The 21,361-nt window shown below is 38.9% G+C and overlaps 1 protein-coding gene across 8 annotated transcripts in view; it reads left to right on the forward strand.

Annotated features, from left to right (window-relative positions):
- The window catches only part of Dap160 (dynamin associated protein 160), a 196,896-nt gene that overhangs the window by 71,436 nt on the left and 104,099 nt on the right, over nucleotides 1-21,361 (forward strand). For all 8 annotated transcript variants that reach the window (XM_067154599.2, XM_067154598.2, XM_067154602.2 and 5 more), the window contains exons 17-19: nucleotides 8,167-8,471; nucleotides 10,195-10,361; nucleotides 19,936-20,151. In XM_067154599.2, the coding sequence (XP_067010700.2) occupies nucleotides 8,167-8,471; nucleotides 10,195-10,361; nucleotides 19,936-20,151 (688 nt within the window). The remainder of the gene's footprint in view (nucleotides 1-8,166; nucleotides 8,472-10,194; nucleotides 10,362-19,935; nucleotides 20,152-21,361) is intronic.

Here is a 21,361-nt window from a genome sequence, read left to right on the forward strand (position 1 = left end):
TTGAGTGGTACAGTGAAGTGTAGCAAATATTTGTTACATGATACGGTAGCCTATCTTTATCTGGATTAGAAACATAATCGTGTGAAATTGACTAGTGTGGTATATATTTGTCTTGTGATAATCTTGTTATGGATACAGAAAATGTGAAATTCTTTAATAATTAAGACAAAATTAAAATCTGTCAGAAAGTGGGCTGGCGTAAGCACACAAAGGTCACGAATGTTAAAACTCGCACCTTCAAGTTTCGACTCTTATCACTAAAGTTGGTTAAAGTTTTGTTTGATTCAAAATGGTGGCCAAAGTTATTCCTGGCAGTTGCTGGTCGAGTGTAACCTCCAATTCATTGTCTGAGAGTGTGGCCAGAAAATAATGCGTAATAACCCATTGCTCCGAAATAAAAGGCTTCTACTAATATTTGTTTTAGAAAGAGTGTGATCTGCAATAATACTTTGATACTTTTGTTTGCCCTCGTGCACATGTTTTCATATTTGTTGTCTTTTGTCTGGCATTATTTTACACCTTTCAGTGTATTTGTTATTTTATAATCCCCACAGGAAAAGATTTTCATATTTGTTTTTTTTTTGTGTTTTTCACACCTTTTGTCTCATCTTTAGAAATGGTAGATAGGCCTATAGTTATCACTGTATCCGCGAATACACAACATAAATTGCCCTCATTGCAAGTGAATGTGCCAATATTATTTAATTACAAAATCAGGTACCTGATTTATGCCTTGAGGTAGTACTGTGACTGCTGATGCCTTCAATGACAAGGCGAAACATGTCTCGTATGGAAATAAAGATAATTTTCTAATTGTTTAAAATTTTAATGTATTGAATAAGTGATATTATAAACTGATTAGCATCCTACATAAAATGCCCTCATGTCGGAAAAAATCATATCTAGTGTTTCCATATCCCTGTTGGATAGTTTTTATATACCAGGCGAGTTGGCTGTGCAGTTAGGGGTGCGCAGCTGTGAACTTGCATCCGGGAGATAGTGGGTTGGAATCCCATTGTCGACAGCTCTGAAGATGGAAGATAGGAAACTTAAAAGGGTCCACCTTTTCAATACAAAAATGTTATAGTTTATTTACAACATATATTTACACTTGGAACTAGTTTCGACGCTGTTTGGCGTCATCTTCAGCCAAAATGTGGGAAATAGGCTAGCATGTAGACATTTATATTACACAAGGCGTTACATTAAACAATACACATCTTACGAGGAGATAAAAACAGGGACAAATATAGAAACAAATGAATCGTTGAGAAAGCAAAAGTTATAAATATTAAAAATAACCTTAACCACATATCTTGCAGTGCGAAAATATTCGCCTTGAATGATTCCTGAATACAAAACGCTCGCGCACACATTTCTGAAGAGTCAGCAGGCAGGAAAAAGTAAAGTGAAACCTTAAGAGTTCTTCTGAGAAGAGTTCATCATTTTTTCTATGTTCCGACTAACTAATGAAGTCTCCCTTGAATTCCTGATAAACATACACAACAGGAAATTCTCCTTCACTTTCAACAATAGCTATAAAGACCAACGGTAAATTGCATTTTAAATTTTGTGCAGGGACGTGAAAGTATGATCTTGAACATGATATAACTTCTTCATTTAACCCAATTTTTTACATAAGGTGTTACATTAAACAATACACATCTTACGAGGAGATAAAAACAGGGACGAATATAGAAACAAATGAATCGTTGAGAAAGCAAAAGTTATAAATATTAAAAATAACCTTAACCACATATCTTGCAGTGCGAAAATATTCGCCTTGAATGATTCCTGAATACAAAACGCTCGCGCACACATTTCTGAAGAGCCAGCAGGCAGGAAAAAGTAAAGTGAAACCTTAAGAGTTCTTCTGAGAAGAGTTCATCATTTTTTCTATGTTCCGACTAACTAATGAAGTCTCCCTTGAGTTCCTGATAAACATACACAACAGGAAATTCTCCTTCACTCTCAACAATAGCTATAAAGACCAACGGTAAATTGTATTTTAAATACTGTGCAGAGACGTGAAAGTATGATCTTGAACATGATATAACTTCTTTATTTAACCACCTTTTGAAAGTCTCTCTCTATATATTACATAGCTTCATTAACACCACCATTCTGTAGATTACAAGATTACAAGACATTACAAGCTACACGACATTGGTGTGAATCTTGAACGGTTACCGAATAAGTCGCTCACAAAATTAGCACAAGTAGGGGTTTCGGTTTCTTCTGCACACAGAGCTACAAAGCTGTTACACATCAAACCGTACAGGTTTACATGGGCCCATTGTTTTAAATCTGCTGATCCAGCCACAAGAGTGAGATATTGTGAGTGGTATCTCGCATCGTTTATTCGACTCACAGCTTGTGTCCTTTTCTGATGAGGCCTGGTTTCATCTTAATGGTCGTGTGAACAGTCCTAACTCTCGCTATTGGTGTGAACTCCCTTCGTAGGCCTTGACCGTTTGGGGCTGTTGTGCCATGGGGTTTGGTTTGGTTTTTATCTTATTATGAAGGATGACACTTCCAGCATCTACTATAAGGTAAGATTTCATGCAAGATTGTATAGACTGTTAAAGCAGGGTGGCCATGTGCGACGTAAGTTGGGCTGAGGCAGCTGCTGTAGTGCAGAGTACAAACTCCGCGCACTCAGTCTGGGTTTATAAGAGAGACCGTGTATTAGGCATCCAAGAATTGCCGATTTTGTAGCCTTCCTCTAAATTCATACTGCTCAGGTGTTTTGAAATTTCAATAGTCTGTCTGGCTGCTAAAATCTTGTTTCTATCAAATTAAATTTTGTGCCTTGTTTCACAGGAGTGTTTGGCTAGGGTTGAAATATCTGTGTCTTGGTTTTTGGTATGTTGGATATGTTCTTGAAGTCGTGTATAAATCAGATGCTATGTTTCACCTATGTAACAGGTACTGCAGCTACATTCAATGTGGTAGACTCCAGGGGCCTGTATTTCTATTACAGTGGAAGTCTGCTATAGCGAGTACGGTATATAACGAGAACCCCGTTATAACGGTAACTTTTGTCCGTCCCTTCAAAATTCCTATACTAAACTCTGTATTATCCTTCGGTTACAGCGAGAGCCCAATCACTGACGCATCCGTTATTACGAGCGATTTTGCGCGCTCGATATTTTCCGTTGCCGATATTTATGCACGCAGTCATTGTACTGCATGCGATTGATCAGCTTCGGTACCGAATCGTTTTCTCGCTATGCCCACCAGCGAGTTCTCGTCGACATTCGAAGGCAATGTCGGAGTCTATTAGTAATACCCGTCGACTGCTCTTACGCAAGGAAAGTAAAAGAAGAGAACATGTTTTCTTAATAAATACGTAAATAACGTGTCCGATAACCTCTGTTAACTCGTTAAAGATAAATGCTGTATAAACGATCGCTTAATTTTAATGCTAAATACCGCAATTACGTAAGAATGAGATAGGCCTACACCTCGAGATATGGCAGAGTGCGTCGTTGATTACGAGGTTAGTTTATATTTTCTCGCGTCCCGTAAATTACGGAAAAGCTATCATCATGTCAATTTATAGCGAGAAGGTTATAGTTTCTCTACTGGTGCTTGAAGTATGTTTTCATCATACATACAGTACAGATAAGTTAGAATAGGTGACGCTATTTAAATAACAAAACTGAAACGTTTGCCACAAAATGCGATTGATCATCTTCGGTACGGTATAATTTTCGATCTATGTGCATTTACGATCTCTCTCGTCAACATTCGAAAGCGATATTGGAGTCGATTAGTAATACCCGTCGACTGCTGTTCTCTAAAGAAAATTCGAAATGAAAGAGGATAACACGTTTTCGTAATAAATGCGTAAATAACGCGGCTGATAGCAGTTGTTAACTTGTTAAAAATAAAGTCTGAAGTAAACGATCGCTTAATTTTAATGGTATACCGTATACTGAAATTAAGTAAGAATGTGATACACCTCAAGATATGGCAGTGTACATCACTGATTTCAGAGGATAATTTATATTCTTCGCGTCTAGTTAAATTTCGGAAAGCTATTCCCATGTCAATTTTTAGCGAGGAGGTTATTTCTCTATATGCGTTTCTAATAGGTTTTCATGATACATATACGTTTAAGTTAGGTGATGAGCAGAGTTATAACGCGTCTGCTGTACCTGACGCTTAGTAAAATTAAGTTTTATAGACAGCAGGAATATTTTCATGATGAATCGTCGTATTGTAAAGATACGTGGAACAGGTATTGCCGGCAAATTTTCAACGGGTTCTCGTCGATGTTATGATGCCAATTTTAAGTTAATGGCTATTAAACACTCGGAAATGTATACTAATTGTGCAGCCGCAAGAAAATACGGCGTAGGCCTAACTAAAGCCAATATTCGGCGTTGCCGTGAAGACAAAGATAGCATTTTTAATGCGTACTGCATAAAAAATGTATTCAGTGGCCCGCAACAAGGACGCTTTAAAGAAGTCGAAGATGAAATTGTGAGGTATGTGCACAAAAATGTAAGGGCAGAATTGCCATACCGCGGCGCAATAAACTCGTTCGTTGACTTTCAAAGTCCGCGATTAAGACCTATTTGTACATCGTTAGCCGCTGAAGTTGGCCGAATCCGGCAAGCAAGACGTGCATGTAGCGCCTGAGTGAAAGTAACAGTTTTATAGTAAGCTAGAATATTCTCCTGATGGATCGTCATATTGTAGAGACGCGTGGAATGTGTATTGCCGGCAAACTTTCAACGAATTCCCTTTGATATTATGATGCCAATTTTAAGTTAATGGTTATTAAACCCGCTGAAATAAAGCATAATTGTACGGCCGCAAAAAAATACGGCATAACTAAAGCCAATGCTCGGCGTCTACAAATAGTCTAAAATGTGTACTGTATAAGAAAGACATATATATGGTTTTACAAAGCACTTTTTGAGCCTGATTGAAATTTTTTGAAGGAAAAAGTGGGGGTCGTCTTGGATTTGGAGAAATGCGGTAATATATATTTTTCAGAATGAAATTAAACACACTCTCTCACGTAGTATCGGATTTCGAAAAACACACAAGTAAGCCGTAGTGTGGATATTATCAGCGAAAACCCAAGTTTTGAACAAACTGATTGCTATTTCATACTGATTTTAATGTGCATGGGGGTTTTCCCGACTTTTACAAAAAATCGGATATAACGACAATCCGCTATAGCGAGTAAATTTTTCGCCGTTATGAATTCTCGCTATAACGGACTTCTACTGTATATCTTTGATTGGTGGCAGATACAACAACTAGTTAACTTCCCGTGTTGTTTATAAATGGTCGTGATATCATATTTGTTTAGTATCTTCCCAATCCTGTCGTGTTTCTGATGTATGGAAGTATGGCTGTCTTTAGACGGCCTACTTCATCCTCCCCTGTATTCTCTTCTACCAAGAACTTATCTTTTTTTGCTCTAATGGCACTCTGGGAATGGATTGCCATTTTTTAACAGTTGGTTACCTATTTCAGAGGTGTCAACTGTTATGGATTATCTGTAATTATTACGGATTTCACCTCACAATTACGGCATTACAGTAAAAGGGGAAATGATAATGGAAAAGCAACATTATCATGAAAAAAAGTAACAAGGAAAGAAAGAAAAAGTTCTTTCTAGTATTACTGCTCAGCTCTCCTCATTTCAATGCTTGTAAGTTGGCAGTGAGGAAACTTTCCTTTTTATTAACTCTTCTTCCGATTTTCCAATTAATTTTTCTTCTTCCTGTTTTTGAGCAGTATAATCTCCAGTACAGTCAGTACACTTCCCCTAGGATTAATTACTCTGTGCTTGTGTAATTTATACAACCTCATTTTCAAGCGTACTTATTTGATGCTTTATTTGGCAAGTGTATCGTCCGCCGTCTTCGTGTATCGTGTTTCCCATTCACTACAGCATCGTATGTGTTTTACAGCTGGGAATTCAGGACAGCAATCAGAGGCTAGCGCATGCTAGCAACTCCATTAATCGGGGCGAAAGATTGAGTTTCTTATTTTGCGGTTTGCGAACTGTAAACATTGTTTCTGTGCGTGGCTTTGTTGGAGTTGTAGGCCGTGTACTTATTTTTAAAAAATTTTTTTGCGATTCTCTGCTTTTCCCCTTGTCGAAGCTGCGTGTTAATAATGTATGAGACCTATTGATCTATTTTGTATGTGGTAGTTTCGTGAATTTCAGTGCATTTGTGTTCATTCTTAGTTCATAATTTTAATGAGTTGAATATATTTCAGAGAGTTGTGTCAGCAACAGTTTCTCGTATTTTCTCTTCACATTATGGCCACAAAACATAACACACATTATATCCATATGTTCAGAGATACCTATAAAATTGAATTTTCAATTTTCATCTTACAAATAAAGGAAAATATTATGCATTTTGTTACATTTTCTTGTAACCATTTGTATGTTTTCTCAGCATGAGATTTAAAATTTAATGGTCAGTTTGCCTTTTAACTGTAGATATTGATGCCTTTTACGTTGTCCTTTTTTCTAGACCGTGGCGCAATATACGCCATGATATCCCGGAATTTAAAAATCTTCCTATTTTTTATTTCTAACAGTTGGCAGGTATGCAATGATATTTATTCAGTTGTCATTTCCTTGTGATACCCGTGAGTGTTGTGAGCGAATGAAGGAGCTATACACTGCTCTTTTCCACTATAAAACCTTAAGTAATGTTGTATTTGCAATATTAAGTGTACCAGACAGTAACTCCCCCACAGAAGAGTTTTCAGTGTTGATAGGAAAAATTAGACAATTCAGGCCTACATTAAGCACATCTGCTCTGGAATCGCTTATGGTTCAGAGGACGAAAATATCATCGCAGGGGGAAGGATGCTTCAAGAAACCCCATATTGAAAAGCAGATGCTGGGTGCGAAACATGCTAAAAAGAATGTTACATGACAGAAATGATAATGTGCAAATTTTGTTGTGTAATATGACATGCTGTAGAATAGAGTGTTGTCGAAAAGGGGATGGGGAGAGAAAGAGAGAGAGAGAGTTTTTACTCTCTCTCTTTTCTCTCGCGTGCGGGAGGTGCAGGGATTACTGATAACACACTTCAAAGGTTGGCACCTTTGCTATTTTTTCCTCTTCTGTTGGGACTCACAATACATGAAACTCTGGATTATCATGACTCTGTCGAGACTCTTCTGTACTGTTGTGTATTGATATATAGAGTAGAAGACTGATGTTGTATAACCGCGATGTAATATAAACCTGGTCCGGCTCCATGGCTAAATGGTTAGCGTGCTGGCCTTTGGTCACAGGGGTCCCGGGTTCGAATCCCGGCAGGATTGGGAATTTCAACTACAATTGGTTAATTCCGCTGGCACGGGGGGCTGGGTGTATGTGTTGTCTTCATCATTTCATCCTCATCACGACGTGCAGGTTGCCCACGGGAGCCAATTCAAAATACCTGCACCTGGTGAGCCGAACATGTCCTCGGACACTTCCGGCACTAAAAGCCATATACCATTTCATTTCAGTATAAACCTGCACCCAACATCAAAGTTTACAGATCCCGGTAATTACTCTACAAGTTCTATGTAATATGTTTGAGTTAAGATACAAAAAAAAAATTAAGTAGATTTGCAAATCAATGGAAAGAAAATTAAGTACAATCGTTGACAGAAAAAACAGTGCTTTGAATACACAACATAATGAATATCCTACTGGTAGTCAATACAGTTCTCAGTCTGCCTCCTCCGCACGGTACTCCATTTGTTGTAAACCAATCCATATACTTATTTCTAATATGCACACAGTTCCCATAAGTGGCGTAGTTAAGGGTGGTAATAATAATAATAATAATAATAATAATAATAATAATAATAATAATAATAATAATAATAATAATAATAATAAAAACTTGCAAAAAACATCCATTTAAAATGTGTTTTATTATTTTTGTTATTATTATTATCATCATCATAATCATCACCTCTCCCAAAGAAAGTCATATTTATGCTACTGGTTCCTATGTTACATTTTGAACTTATTGACTAGACACATTCCTTCAGATGGCATTCCCATATCCTTGCTTAATGTATACAGATGTGAAATTAACTTACTTTTAATCTACAATCAGCATATCTAAAATAATATGATTCATGTTATAAATGTTGGGCTATTCTTTCTGTAGGGAAATAGCAGAAGTTCCTGAAAATGTCAGTGATAATGGGTCTGTTGCGGAAGCCGTAGACATGAAACCGCAGGTTGTTAACGAATTGGCTAGCCCCGTCCTAGGGCAAGGACTACATGTAGACAATATACCTGCTCAAGCAGTGTTCTCGTGGCTAGCTCGCAAGAACAATCAACTGTCGTTCAACAAGGGAGACCTCATCACGGTGAAGGAACAGCAGGAGGAATGGTGGTACGGAGAATTTGCTGGAACAGAGGGCTGGTTCCCAAAGTCCTACGTCAAACTTGTGGAAAAGCTGCCTGAGGGTAAGTGGTTTCCAGTCTACTATTCCTAGCTTTACTTCAGGTCATCCTCCTTCTCCTTTTCAGACTTTTTACATTTTTAATCACAGTTCAAATTAAATCAAACAGTGGGCCTTAACTGGCCTACTAGACAAACAGTATTAAACTTACAGAACAACCTTTTAAAAATGTAATTGAATATTTGAAATTTCTTGTGGGTGGAAAGAATTAGATATCTGATTATTTAAAAACAAAAGTGCAGCTTTCATATACTATGTATGAACTATATGCACACCATGGTCAAAGTTGATCAAATGAAAAAGGAAATGCAAACAACTACCTCTTTGTATCCTCTTTGACCGGGCGAGTTGGCCGTGCGCGTAGAGGCACGCGACTGTGAGCTTGCATCCGGGAGATAGTAGGTTCGAATCCCACTATCGGCAGCCCTGAAAATGGTTTTCCGTGGTTTCCCATTTTCACACCAGGCAAATGCTGGGGCTGTACCTTAATTAAGGCCACGGCCGCTTCCTTCCAACTCCTAGGCCTTTCCTATCCCATCGTCGCCATAAGACCTATCTGTGTCGGCGCGACGTAAAGACCCTAGCAAAAAAAAAAAAAAAAAAAAAAAAATATCCTCTTTGTATGATAGTACATTTTCAAGATCTTCCTCAACCGAGGAAATAGCAGTGAAGTGGTTCAAAACATATTAGCGAGGGTTTTCATACGTCAAGCTAAAGTGGTAAAAACGGGTTCTTTTTCTCTTCCCCCCCCCCCCCCCCCTTCTTTTTACTCATAAATTCACCTTTAATCTTGGCATTCCCAGATGTTCTTGGGGTGAGCACAATAGATGGACATCAGATAACTCGATTGATGTCGTATAACCTCCAGAGTGGTTTGTTACATGTCTTTCTAGTTGATGCCCACAGGCAACCTGCGCATCTGGGAGTGTGGTGGTGATGATGATGATGAGATAGGGAAAGGGTGAAACCTAGTGCTGACAAATTGCCTAGTTCTGTCTTATAGCACCAAGGGGTCTATTAAAGGCTTAACATCTGCATCTGACAGACTAATTACTGTCAACACTCATATGCCCTCACTCCACATGAACAGTGAAAGAGGTCTGGAATTCAACCCAAGCTTTTGGCATGCAATCTACTGGTTGGAAATTGTATACAATCACCTGTCCAACAGTGTGATGGTGAACATTTTTTCCACTGATGGGACTCGAACCAGTTAATCACAGTGTTTGGACACCTTGGCACCTTAACGATAATGGCCTATGTGGAGAAATGTATTCAACTAGTAAATGTTCTTGTGCTGGTTCTTAATGAAAATGTGTGTATGAAAACAACCTTAAGTGGCCAGTCACCAATCAGAAGAATTAGCCAATTGCAGATACATTTACTTGCCCAGCTGGAAAATAAACCCAGAGAAGGCCTCTACCCTGAAAGCTGGACAGAGATGGAATAAAAAGTGTAAAAGTTGGAAAGAAACAAATTTTATTTTATTATTTCATATGAAGGTGTGATTGCATGGTAGCTTATCTGATGCCTTTCCACCCAGATGGCTGAGGTTTGTGTCCTGGTGAATGCTAGGTTACAAGTTCCACTGTAAAATTCAGAGTGTATCAGAAAGGACAGTCTGCTTTAAATCCCCAGCCAAAGTCAAAAATGAGCCAGGGTGGCTGTGGTTACCCCAAAAATAACTAGAAGATGAACAAAGATCTCTGTTATTTTATATGTTACAGAATATTACATGGCCATGTATCCTTACCAGTCGGTGGAGGTTGGAGATCTGAGTTTCCTCCAAGGAGAAGTGATCCTGGTGACCAAGAAAGAGGGAGACTGGTGGACGGGAGTCATCGGAGACCGCACTGGCATCTTTCCATCCAACTACGTGCAGTTGGTGTCCGATGTAAGTGAAGTTCTTTGTATGTAACCAAGTCATTTTCATCATGTGTAGCCAGTTTACAAGCAAATGGTTCTGTTACTCTTTTACACTAGCCTTCACAATTGCAGAATAACTACTACCACCAACCCAATCCTGGTTCACTGATATGGAATGGAATCTACTAGAACTTGGGATAATTATTGTAAAGGCAAGGTGCATAAGTTCACGTTCAGAAGGAACTTGAAGTACACTAGATTTTCCAAGTAAAGTCGTGGTAAGAACGGGCTGAAAAAAGAAAAAAAGAAATTATGAAAGAGCTCCGAGAACAAATGCGGAAATACTGGGCACGAGATGAAATAACATTGTCTGTATCTGGCTGAAGTTAATAATAATAATAATAATAATAATAATAATAATAATAATAATAATAATAATAATAATAATAGGAAGTAGTAGTAGTAGTAGTAGTAGTAGTAGTAGTAGTAGCAGCAGCAGAAGAAGTCGCCCTTTCCTTGTTCTGATCCACTTTGACGCTTTGGACCAACACCCAACTAAAGGAGCACCTCAGCCTGAAGCCTTTGGCCTCGTTAGAGAGTCAGGTTATTTACTGCCATCCAACACTCGGCATTGAGACACTGGCTGTACTGGCTGTACTGGCTGCTCCATCCCGTAGTGGTGGTGGTGGTGGTAGTAGTAGTAGTAGTAGTAGTAGTAGTAGTATCATCTAAAATTTTCAAATAATGATAAAGTTGACTGAGAGTTTAAACTGAAAACAACCAGAACATCTTTGAACCAAAGAGAGAAGAGAAGCCTTCAGCAAAGGAGTGAAAGTTTCAACATGAGGGCGGTCTTCAACATTCATAGAGGGACCATTCTAACAGAGCTTCAGTCTTGATTTGGCAAATCTCAGATCAGAAGATAGCTGGATAAATACAAGAAAAGGGAAGAGATAAAAACAATAAGGTGAATATAGGTGGTAAAAGTAAAAGACTAGGGAAACGTACGTGCACAGGCACACACACACACACACAGAGAGAGAGAGAGAGAGAGAGAGAGAGAGAGAGCGCGCAGCTCTGCACTCCGACCGGCCAGCCGAGCAGAGGAGTGCCTCTGCACTCAGGAGACGGGACAGGTCTGGACCTCATGGCTGGCTCCAACCATCGGCTGTCCTGAGAATGGTTTTCCGTGGTTTTTCATTCTCCTGCATTAAGGCGGGGCAGTTCTTAGTATAGGCCACGGCCGCCAACCCCCTCACTTTCTCCGTGCATTTCTTTCACCGTAACAAATCTCCTGGCCTGAGAGCCGGCGTTACCTTCTGAGGACCGTCTCCCCCTTCACGGGAGGAATGAAAACTTTAGCAGCAGTAGTAGCAGCAAGTGACAATGTCGAATATAGAAAGATAGATTGTTGAGGAGAGAGTCAATCTATTTGAAGACAGCAGTGTATGTAGACTGTCCTTTTGTGTTTTCATGTTTGTCGTCGTCTCCTCTTTCTATAGTTCCCTCCTCACACACTGACCTGTCATTGTGTTCATCCTATATCCTATAATGTGCTTCTATCTTTCTGTCTGTGACTTGATATGTTCCTTTCAATTACTTGAACAGTAAAGATTAATGTTTAAACCCATGATATGAAATCTAGTTGTGAATCATCATCATCATCATCATCATCATCCTAAATCATCTCCAGTTTCCCGGGTGTGGTATATGAGCCTCCTCCATCTCATCCTGTCCATGTACCATTCCTCCTCCTCCAACTTGTCCCACTCATGACCTCTCAGCAGTACATCATTCTTAACTAAATCTATCCATTTCCTTCGTGGCCTTCCTACAGGTCATCTTCCTTCTACTTTTCTGTCAAATTCCTTCCTTGCAGTTCTGTTAACTGGCATCCTCTTCATGTGACCAAACCACTACAGTCTTGATATCTGAATCTTATTGAGGAGAGAATCATCTATTTCTACTTATTCTCTGATTTTCTCATTCCTAATCTTGTCTTTCCAGGTTTTCTGGATCATAGGAATTTCATTTCAGCTGCCTGGAGTTTGGAATTATCTCTATTGGTCATTGTTGTGGTTTCGAGACTGTATGTAAGAATTGGTGTATAATAGGACTTGTACAATGTCATTTTTGTTTTCACAGGTATTTGTTCATCCCACAGCAGGTGTCTTATCTGGTGGTAAAATTGTGTTGCCTTATTGATTCGATTGTTCACCTCATGTTTTGCTAGGTTGTCATTTGATAGAATGCTACCCAAGTATTTGGAAACTGGAACGCTGTCCAGTTGGGCTTCATTTAACACGACTATTGGTTCTTCTCCTTCCCCATGCACTTTCAGGACCTCCGTCTTGATCTTACTGATGTTTCAACCATATTTATTAAACTCCTCATTCCAGCTTTGCATTCTCTTTCCCAATTCCTTCTGAGTCACTCCAGATCGCAACATCATCTGCAAATGTGAAGGCTTTGATATCTCCACGTTCTTTCCTTATAATAGATTTCATTACTACATCCATTACAATAATAAATAGAAGTGGTGACAATGAGCTGCCCTGCTGCACTCTTCTCTTTGTTTCAAACCAGTCCGACAAAACAGGTCCTCCTTGAATACAACTTCTATTCCCACTATACAACATTTTCACTTTGTCTATGAGGCTGTCTCACACTTGAAGTTCTTTCGTGCATTGCCAAATTCTTTCCCTTGGTACACTGTCATAGACTTTCTCAATGTCCAAAAATATTAGAAATAAAGGCTTGTTCTTCTCCCAGTATTTTTCCATTAGCATCCTAATTGCAAATATGAGGTCTGTAATTGACCTTCCTGGTCTGAAACCATATTGCTCTTCTTCCAAAATTGGTTCAACAGTATCTCTGATTCTGGTCTCTATTATTTTTCCCAATATTTTCAGGACATGAGACAGTAGTGTAATATTTTCATTGGTTTCCTTTCTTGAACAGAGGTACAATGATGCCCATCTACCAGTCCTAAGGAATAGTATTTTCCTTCCATATCTAGTTGTGCAGTCTGTAGAGCCATTGTATTCCTGGAATTCCCACCGCTTTCAGCATATCTGCACTTGCCCACTCCAGATTTCTTTCCAGGTTCTTGTTCCAGAGACTGCTCTTAGGTCAGTCTACCATAATCTGAGTCTCTTTCAGTTAATATGTATTTCCATTAATTTTCTGCGCATTGTTCATACATTTAATATCTCAAAACCATCTTAGTCTCTTTTTCTCCCTTTACTCCCTTTTTCACCATTATTTCTTTCAGTATGTATTCTCTCTTCCCTCATCAATGTATCTATTTTTTCCCTAGTAGATTAAGGATGGTTGTATGTTGTACTTACCCTCAAAACAAAAACCACCACCACCAAATAATAGAGTTTGTAAATGGTGATAGTAAACTCTCCCAAGTTGTTTTGAGTGCAAAAAACTAACTGCAGGGAAACTTTACTGATCTTCCTCAGAATTTAACATAGACTGACCACAACTGTTGTGTAATAATGGTGAAAGATTTAAATTCAACTGACCTGTCTTCTATTGATCTTGATCTGTCTCTTCCATGCTCCTATTCTGTACAAGGTGAAGAGTTGCATGCAAGCAGCTGGGGCTGCATTGACTGCATAGCCTGTATTTGCAACTGGACACATCACAAGTCTGCACTTCACCAAACTACTACTTCAGTACTAGAATCTCTGGTTATTAATACACTGTATTTATTCACGTGATGAACCCCACCATGATATGGATGCATCCCAATTTTTCCTTCAACATTTTTGGGGAAAGAATTCCCCTATTTAATAGACGCATTTAATTTTCAACAAAGTGTTTTTGTAATATTTAAAATTGGATGGATTGCAGTGGGGGGGGGAAAAATAACCTATTAAATGGAGATAAACAGCTGCAGAATCAGCTGTGCTGACCACAATATACACCTCCCGCAAAGGAAAGCAATATTTCCATAGCATTTGTGTGATGGGAATGAGAGTATGCTGTATTTTTAGAATGTGTGTGGTATTGATTGATTTGTCGATGATGAGATATTAAGGATGAAGTAGTGGTGTTCAAATCAAGGTTTTAAAAATGAGTGAAAACTCTATTATTCTTTATAATATGAATGTGAGTCAATGGTGGGTGATGACAAGTGATGCTGAAACTGATAGTGAATGTGATTATATCTGTTTACATGTTAATAGTAGCAATGAAATGCTAGTAATAGTTTTTTTTTTACTACTAAATTACTGAAGTACTTTATTTCAAATTTTAAGTTACGTTATGCTGTGTGTCATCTGTTTTGTTACACTAGTTACTCAGGTGACTGCTGCTAGTTTTTGATCGATCGATAGTAGACTCATTTGTATTGAGACCATCAATACATCTTTTGTAGTTGCTACTGGTTTTCTATATTGTTACTGATGGTACAGATTATTTTTATTTGTGAAATGGTTCATTCTTTAATATGTCTAATATTTCTGTTCATAAAATATTTTTTGTTGTAAAAATTGGAGGGAAATTTTTTGTGCTATGAAGATGAATGCAGTAACAAAAAGAGAATTACTTAAAAAGACACTATTCTCTTCTGTCATACATGGAGATGATGGAACTGCTTTCCTTCATTTTCCAAACACTTCTGGCATCGACTATTGAAATTATTCACCATTCTTTTAATTCCGTCGGGGAGAATTTACTTCCTGTCGGACAATAGTGATCGTTTCCTCTGAGGTGTGTGAATTCTGTACATTTTATTGAACTGCGGAGATAATAGTCACAGAAGGTTTAGATTGCGGGAGTGAATGGTCCAAATGATGTCGGTGATAATTCTATTGTGAAATATTTCCTCAGCTGCTCGCACTGAAACATTGCCTGTATGAGCTATCCCTGTGTCCCTCTTGATTAGTGCAAAACTTCATTCATCTCAGCTAGTTAATTTCTTGTACTAAAGTAAACATAGAGGGTTTTTAAGTTTCCTTGGCTGTCTGTACAGAGCTGTAAGAAATTTCAAATTACTGAGAAATACTTTTGGCAATGCCCAATTAAGCAAGATTTTCTGTGAATGTTTTTGCATTATTGTCTTCGTTTCGTATGTCGAACACTTCCTGTTTCTCAAACGTTTTACTACTTAATGAATAACAGTACAACTTGCAATTCAGTCGTTCCAAATTTTTAAAAAAATAATCTTCTGACAGTATGAGCTAATTCTGTACACACATACAGATTGTAAATATACACTTCTTGTGGTATAGAATATGTAGGCCTATTGTTAGCCCTAGCTCTCTTAGTATATTACTATACACATGGTGTTTCCTCAGCTATGTAGTTGTCAAGGAAACCTTGCCAACACGTCTGCTAATTTGGTCCATTTTCAGTATATATGTAGGCCATGGCGAGAACTTTCTTTTATATTAGAAGGTGCAACTCAAACCAATTCTGAGAAAATGAAATCTGAATACGGAGACGGGGCTGAGTGGCTCAGACGGTTGAGGCACTGGCCTCCTGACCCCAACTTGGCCGGTTCGATCCTGGCTCTGTCCGGTGGTATTTGAAGATGCTCAGATACATCAGCTTCGTGTCTGTAGATTTACTGGCAAGTAAAACAACTCCTGCGGGACTAAATTCCGGCACCTCAATGTCTCCGAAAACCATAAAATTAGTCACTTGCAACCCTAAAAGTAATTAGTGGAACGTAAAGCCAATAACATTATTATTATTATTATTATTATTATTATTATTATTATTATTATTGTTGTTGTTGAATATAGGGAAATCTCAATACATTGATTACAAATGTATGTGTGTAATATATGTATGTTTGTTCAGTTCTCAGCCCGAAGCTTGGTTGGATCCTCAACAGCTCCATCATCAGCTGTCATAGATAGCTTAGGTATCACTGAAGAGGCGTACTAGAGAAATAAGGAGTGAGGTAGTTTTCCATTGCTTTCTTCACTGAGCCAGAAGTTGCTATTATATATCAGTCTGCCAAGCCCACTGAAATGCATGCACCTACCGACCCTATGAGCAAAGTTTTCTCACCATTCAAAGCAGGGACTGGCTGCACAAGGAACGGCAGTGGTAGCATCGCTCATACCTCCAGTCACTTTCATATTGCCACAGCCAAGGATAAGACTGAAGCAGATCAATGAAAGTAACAAAATTGCTCTAGCCCATACCAGAATGCACTGTAAACACTAGGTCTCGCCAGCAGGAGGAGATTATTACAAATAATACAATGATAATCACCTCTATAATGATAAAATATTCTGGTCCCAGCATTAATTCAATGTAAAATTCATCTCGATTTAACGATACTTTCGTTAATGATAAATCTATGTTTTACAATTGCTTTTACAGACCCCACTGACATGCTTTCCTCCTGGTGATACGATAATACGAACTGTGAAAGAGTCGCGAAAACTTGTCGCGTTCACTTGAACAGAAATCTGAATAAACCTTCATTATTTTTGGCAGGAGCTATTGTGTCTTGTAAAGCACTCACAAATTTCCTTTAGAGATTTGATTGTGTTCCTGAGAATCCTTTGGTGGCTGGGTGCAATATATATATTTTTTACAATTTGCTTTACGTCACACTGACACAGATAGGTCTTATGGCGATGATAGGATAGGAAAGCATCACTCATACCTCCAGTCACTTTCATATTGCCACAGCCAAGGATATGACTACCTATACAGGTGTATAGGTAAACATCTTACAACTGAAATACATTATTTACCTTGCAATTCATAATGTTTAATTTCAACGACGACGATATTTGAGAGTACAAAACACAAAGGATGCTCACAAACTAAAATTAGAATTGCTTACCTCATGTTCAATTAGTAACAGTGTACTATACGCTGTTATTTACTATGTTATCTCAATTTCATTCTGTTTGATCAAACTTTTTTTTCACATTAGTAAAAAACCTACACAGCATTAATAATATTGTTGTTAGCACTGTTCAACACTAGTGTAAACATCAGTAATGATAGTCTGTTTCATATTCTTTTACACACAGGTAATATCTTAAACTGGACTAATTGGCCGTGCAGTTAGGGGCACACAGCTCCGAGCTTGCATCCGGGAGACAGTGGGTTCGAACCCCACTGCCGGCAGCCCTGAAGATGGTTTTCTGTGGTTTCTCATTTTTCACACCAGGCAAATGCTGGAGCTGTACCTTAATTAAGGCCACAGCCGATTCCTTCCCACTCCTAGGCCTTCCCTATCCCATCGTCGCCATAAGACCTGTCTGAGTCGGTGCGACATAAAGCAAGTTGTAAAAAACAGGGTGCTGAAATAAAGGATATGACTTCTTCCATCAAGCATGGAACAAAATATGGGACAAGGGAGTTCCGCAGAGGGCTAAACAGACCCTGTTTAAGACTTATCTCCTGTGCATCACGACGTATAGTCTGGAGGGTTGCGTCATACATAAAAGAGAAGCAAGTCAACTGTAAGCTGTTGAAATGAAGTTCCTTAGACCAGCTGTACAGAAAACAAGGAAGACAGAATTAGGAATGATGAGATGCAAAGAGACCTGCAAGTCAACTGACCATGGAAGAAAGGCTGAGTGTTGGAAGGCTGAAGTGGCTAGGACACGTTAACCCATTCCGTTACAATGACGGGTAGAGCCGTCAAGAGTTCTGCCTTCATTAACATGCAATGACGGGTACCACCGTCGCCGTGTACTCAAGTCAGAAATACGTCTGACTACCGATTTCTTTCGATTGTGATGTTGTACTTTAGAATTACGTTCCGAGATAGTTCTAGCGTGTTTACATGCTAATGATATTATCTGAAGGCCATTTTTTAAATGTTTATTTTGCTTCACAAGTTGGTCATCTTGTTCATGAAATGAATGCTAAACTCACCACAGAGCAAGATGTCGTGTAAACATCGGGAGGAGGAAGAGGAAAGAATTCTGCAATTTCTTCTTGATAGTGGTGATGAAGATGACTCAGAATTATCTGATAGTAGTTTTAGCAGTGATAGTGAGGATGAAGTAATGTTCCAAAAGGCAATGCGTGTGCAGTTGTTCGGGAGCTAAATACTGTAGTCACGAGGTGTCTGTGTGATAATGCTACAGAATATGATGTTGTGTGTCAGTTCCTTACTGACACTTATTGGGAGGGAAATTTGTAAGGAAACCAATGCCTGTGCAAATAAAATTCTGGAGGATGTCACCCTTCCTGATTAGGCCACTATAGGAGGTCCATCTCAAGGTAGCACACCAATGAGACTACAGGGAAGGCAGTGGGGCCAGTAAATCAGCCCCATCAAGGAGATGTAAAGTCTGTTTTGAGCGTGGGATCCGAAAGGAATCTTTCTTCGAGTGCAACAAATGTAAAGTTGCCCTCCACGTGGGTGGATGTTTCAAGGTGTACCATACCTTAAGACTTCAGTTAATTGTAGTAAGTTAAACTCTAACCCAAAATGTTGTTAGTTTGATGCAGTATGCTTTTGTAACCATTTTAGCATCCATAACATAAAATGTAGAAAATATAATCACATTCCAAGGTACATTTCTCAAGGAAAATATTTGCATGGCTATGGGCTAAGCTGATGCAGGAGACTCGAACACTGAGGAAGTATTTTGTAAAGATCGTTCCGGGACGAAGACAAATTGGACGCGCTAGAAAAGGTGGTTAGATCAGATAAGAGAAGACCTAGAGAAGAGAGGAGAAACATGGGATGCCCTAGAGAGAAAAGCATACCAGGACTGTAATAAATAATGCCTCATTGTTCTTAAACATCCTACCCAGTTCGCTGGAAAGAAGTCATGGTGATGATGATGATGATTTGCATTGCAAGCACATTAAAGATACTCGCAGTAATATGCATTTGACAATATTAGTTGTCTGATTTGCATAATGTCATATGCTTCTCTGTGGGAAATTGGATGTTATGTACTGAAAACGAACCGATAAACATTGGGTGTTTCAAGAACTACGCAAGTGTAGTTGTGACTGATGATTACGAGTTTGGTTTTACAATGGTATATCCAGCATTCGTGCATTTGAGCCCTTGTTCTATCTTTGGATAAGGATTGTGTTCATAGCATTAGCAAAATCTTTTTCTAATGCTTACATTGATATATTTTGTTGTCCCCTTTAGAAACAGGGTGTTTATTACAAAGAATAGTAAAATATTTAGCAAAAAGAACTGCAAAAGCAAGATTCGGTCTGTGGATCACGAGCTTTTGAAGTGGAGAATATGCCTTGCTCAGTGTGCTCGTTGTGGGAATGTGTCACATGCTGATCTTGCGAAAACACTCCTGAAATATTAAAATTTCACTTTCTCAGAATTGGTTACAACTTTTAATTTGAATCGCTGAAAGTTCTTGCCATGGTCTACACCTGTATTGAAAATAGATTAAATTGTTGGGGACATGTTGGCAAGGGTCTCCTTGTCAGACTGATGACTCACTCACAGACAGTTTTTCTCATTATAATAATGTAACAGAAAGAGTTGTTTTTGTTTATAGTAACACAATGCTTGCTTTGATGAATAAAAGTAGTGTGGGCACCAGTGGATTTTTTTACTGCTTCCCGTGTGAAGCCCATGAACTAATTGAGCATGGTGTGTTTGTGTGTGCTTTTTGTAGCCTGGAGTTGTTGTAGAACCAAAGACTAACATAGAACCCATTTTGGAAGAACCAGCAATACTTCCAGCAGACGAACCAGTCGCTCCAATGTCCCCTGTAGCATCAGTGACCCCTGTGGCGCCAGTGACCCCTGTGGCGCCAGTGACCCCTGTAGCTTCAGTGGCACCAGTGGAAGAAGTGACACCTACCACACCCGTCGCGAAGAAGGAAGAGCCAGTGAGTATAAAACATATTAACTAATGTAACAAGCTGTCATCATCATCATCATCATCATCATTATTGTAGTTTCCCTTTCCCATGTTAATGGCACTGTTTTTTTTCTCCTTCTGACCAGTCGCCATTGCTGCTCCTTAAACGTTTCCACTCCAGTTTAAATTCCTAGTTCTTTTACATTCTACTTCAATTTACTTAGGCAAAAATTATTTTTTACGATTCTGTCATTCTACAAAACCAACCCCATGGCACTACAGACCCAAAGAGCCTTGGCCTACCAAGCAGCCGCTGCTCAGCCTGAAGGCCTGCAGATTACAAGGCATCATGTGGTCGGTGCAACAAATCCTCTCAGCCGGTATTTTTGGCTTTCTAGATCGAGGCCACTCTCTCACTGTCCAGTGTTCTCCCTAGCACCATTTTTATGGGTGCGCCGCCCTGCCGTTTTTACGGACCGCTCAGCTAACATAACCTAGATGTGTGCTAGTTACATAATATTAATACATATTTGAGTCATTGGGTGTTAAGAAAAATGTAAATACTGTAAAACTGTGTATTTAAATGATAAATCTTCACTATCTAAGCATAATTGCACTATTTACATCAGAGTTTAAATGTTTACCTTGACTACAGTATCATGTAGTGTTGTGTGCGAGCGGTGTCTGGATTAGTATGGAATTGCATGTGGGCACTCTATTCCGCATGATGTCACAAACTTGTCACAGCAAGAGTGGTAAGCCCCAGTGGTACATGATTAGGAACGAGCAGTACAACACTAGAAGTTCAAAATATTCTCTTATATCTTGTTCATGATGATAACACTAAAATAGTTTAATTTTGAAGTTAATGTTTTACGTGTCTGATTATGTTAATGCCTTGAGGGGAATGAATTGACTTTTTATCATATTCATTTTTTATGGGATATTTCCTGCCCGGCCACTCATACCTGCCATCCGGCTGATGAAAATTTCTGGGGAGAACACTGCCGTCAGATAGCTCCTCAATTCTAATCACGTAGGCTGAGTGGACCTCAATCCAGCCCTCAGATCCAGATAAAATCCCCTGACTTGACCATAAAGTGAACCCAGGGCCTCAGCTGAGAGGTAGGCACACTATTCCTACACCACGAGGCCGGTGTCCTTATTCTACAGGAACAAGTAGTTTTACTTACAAAGTCAAAACTGTTTGTTACACGCACTGTTTCTCAGTGCTAATG

This window comes from Anabrus simplex, chromosome 10 (genome assembly GCF_040414725.1).
Source record: "Anabrus simplex isolate iqAnaSimp1 chromosome 10, ASM4041472v1, whole genome shotgun sequence".
NCBI classification, from domain to species: Eukaryota; Metazoa; Arthropoda; class Insecta; order Orthoptera; family Tettigoniidae; genus Anabrus; species Anabrus simplex.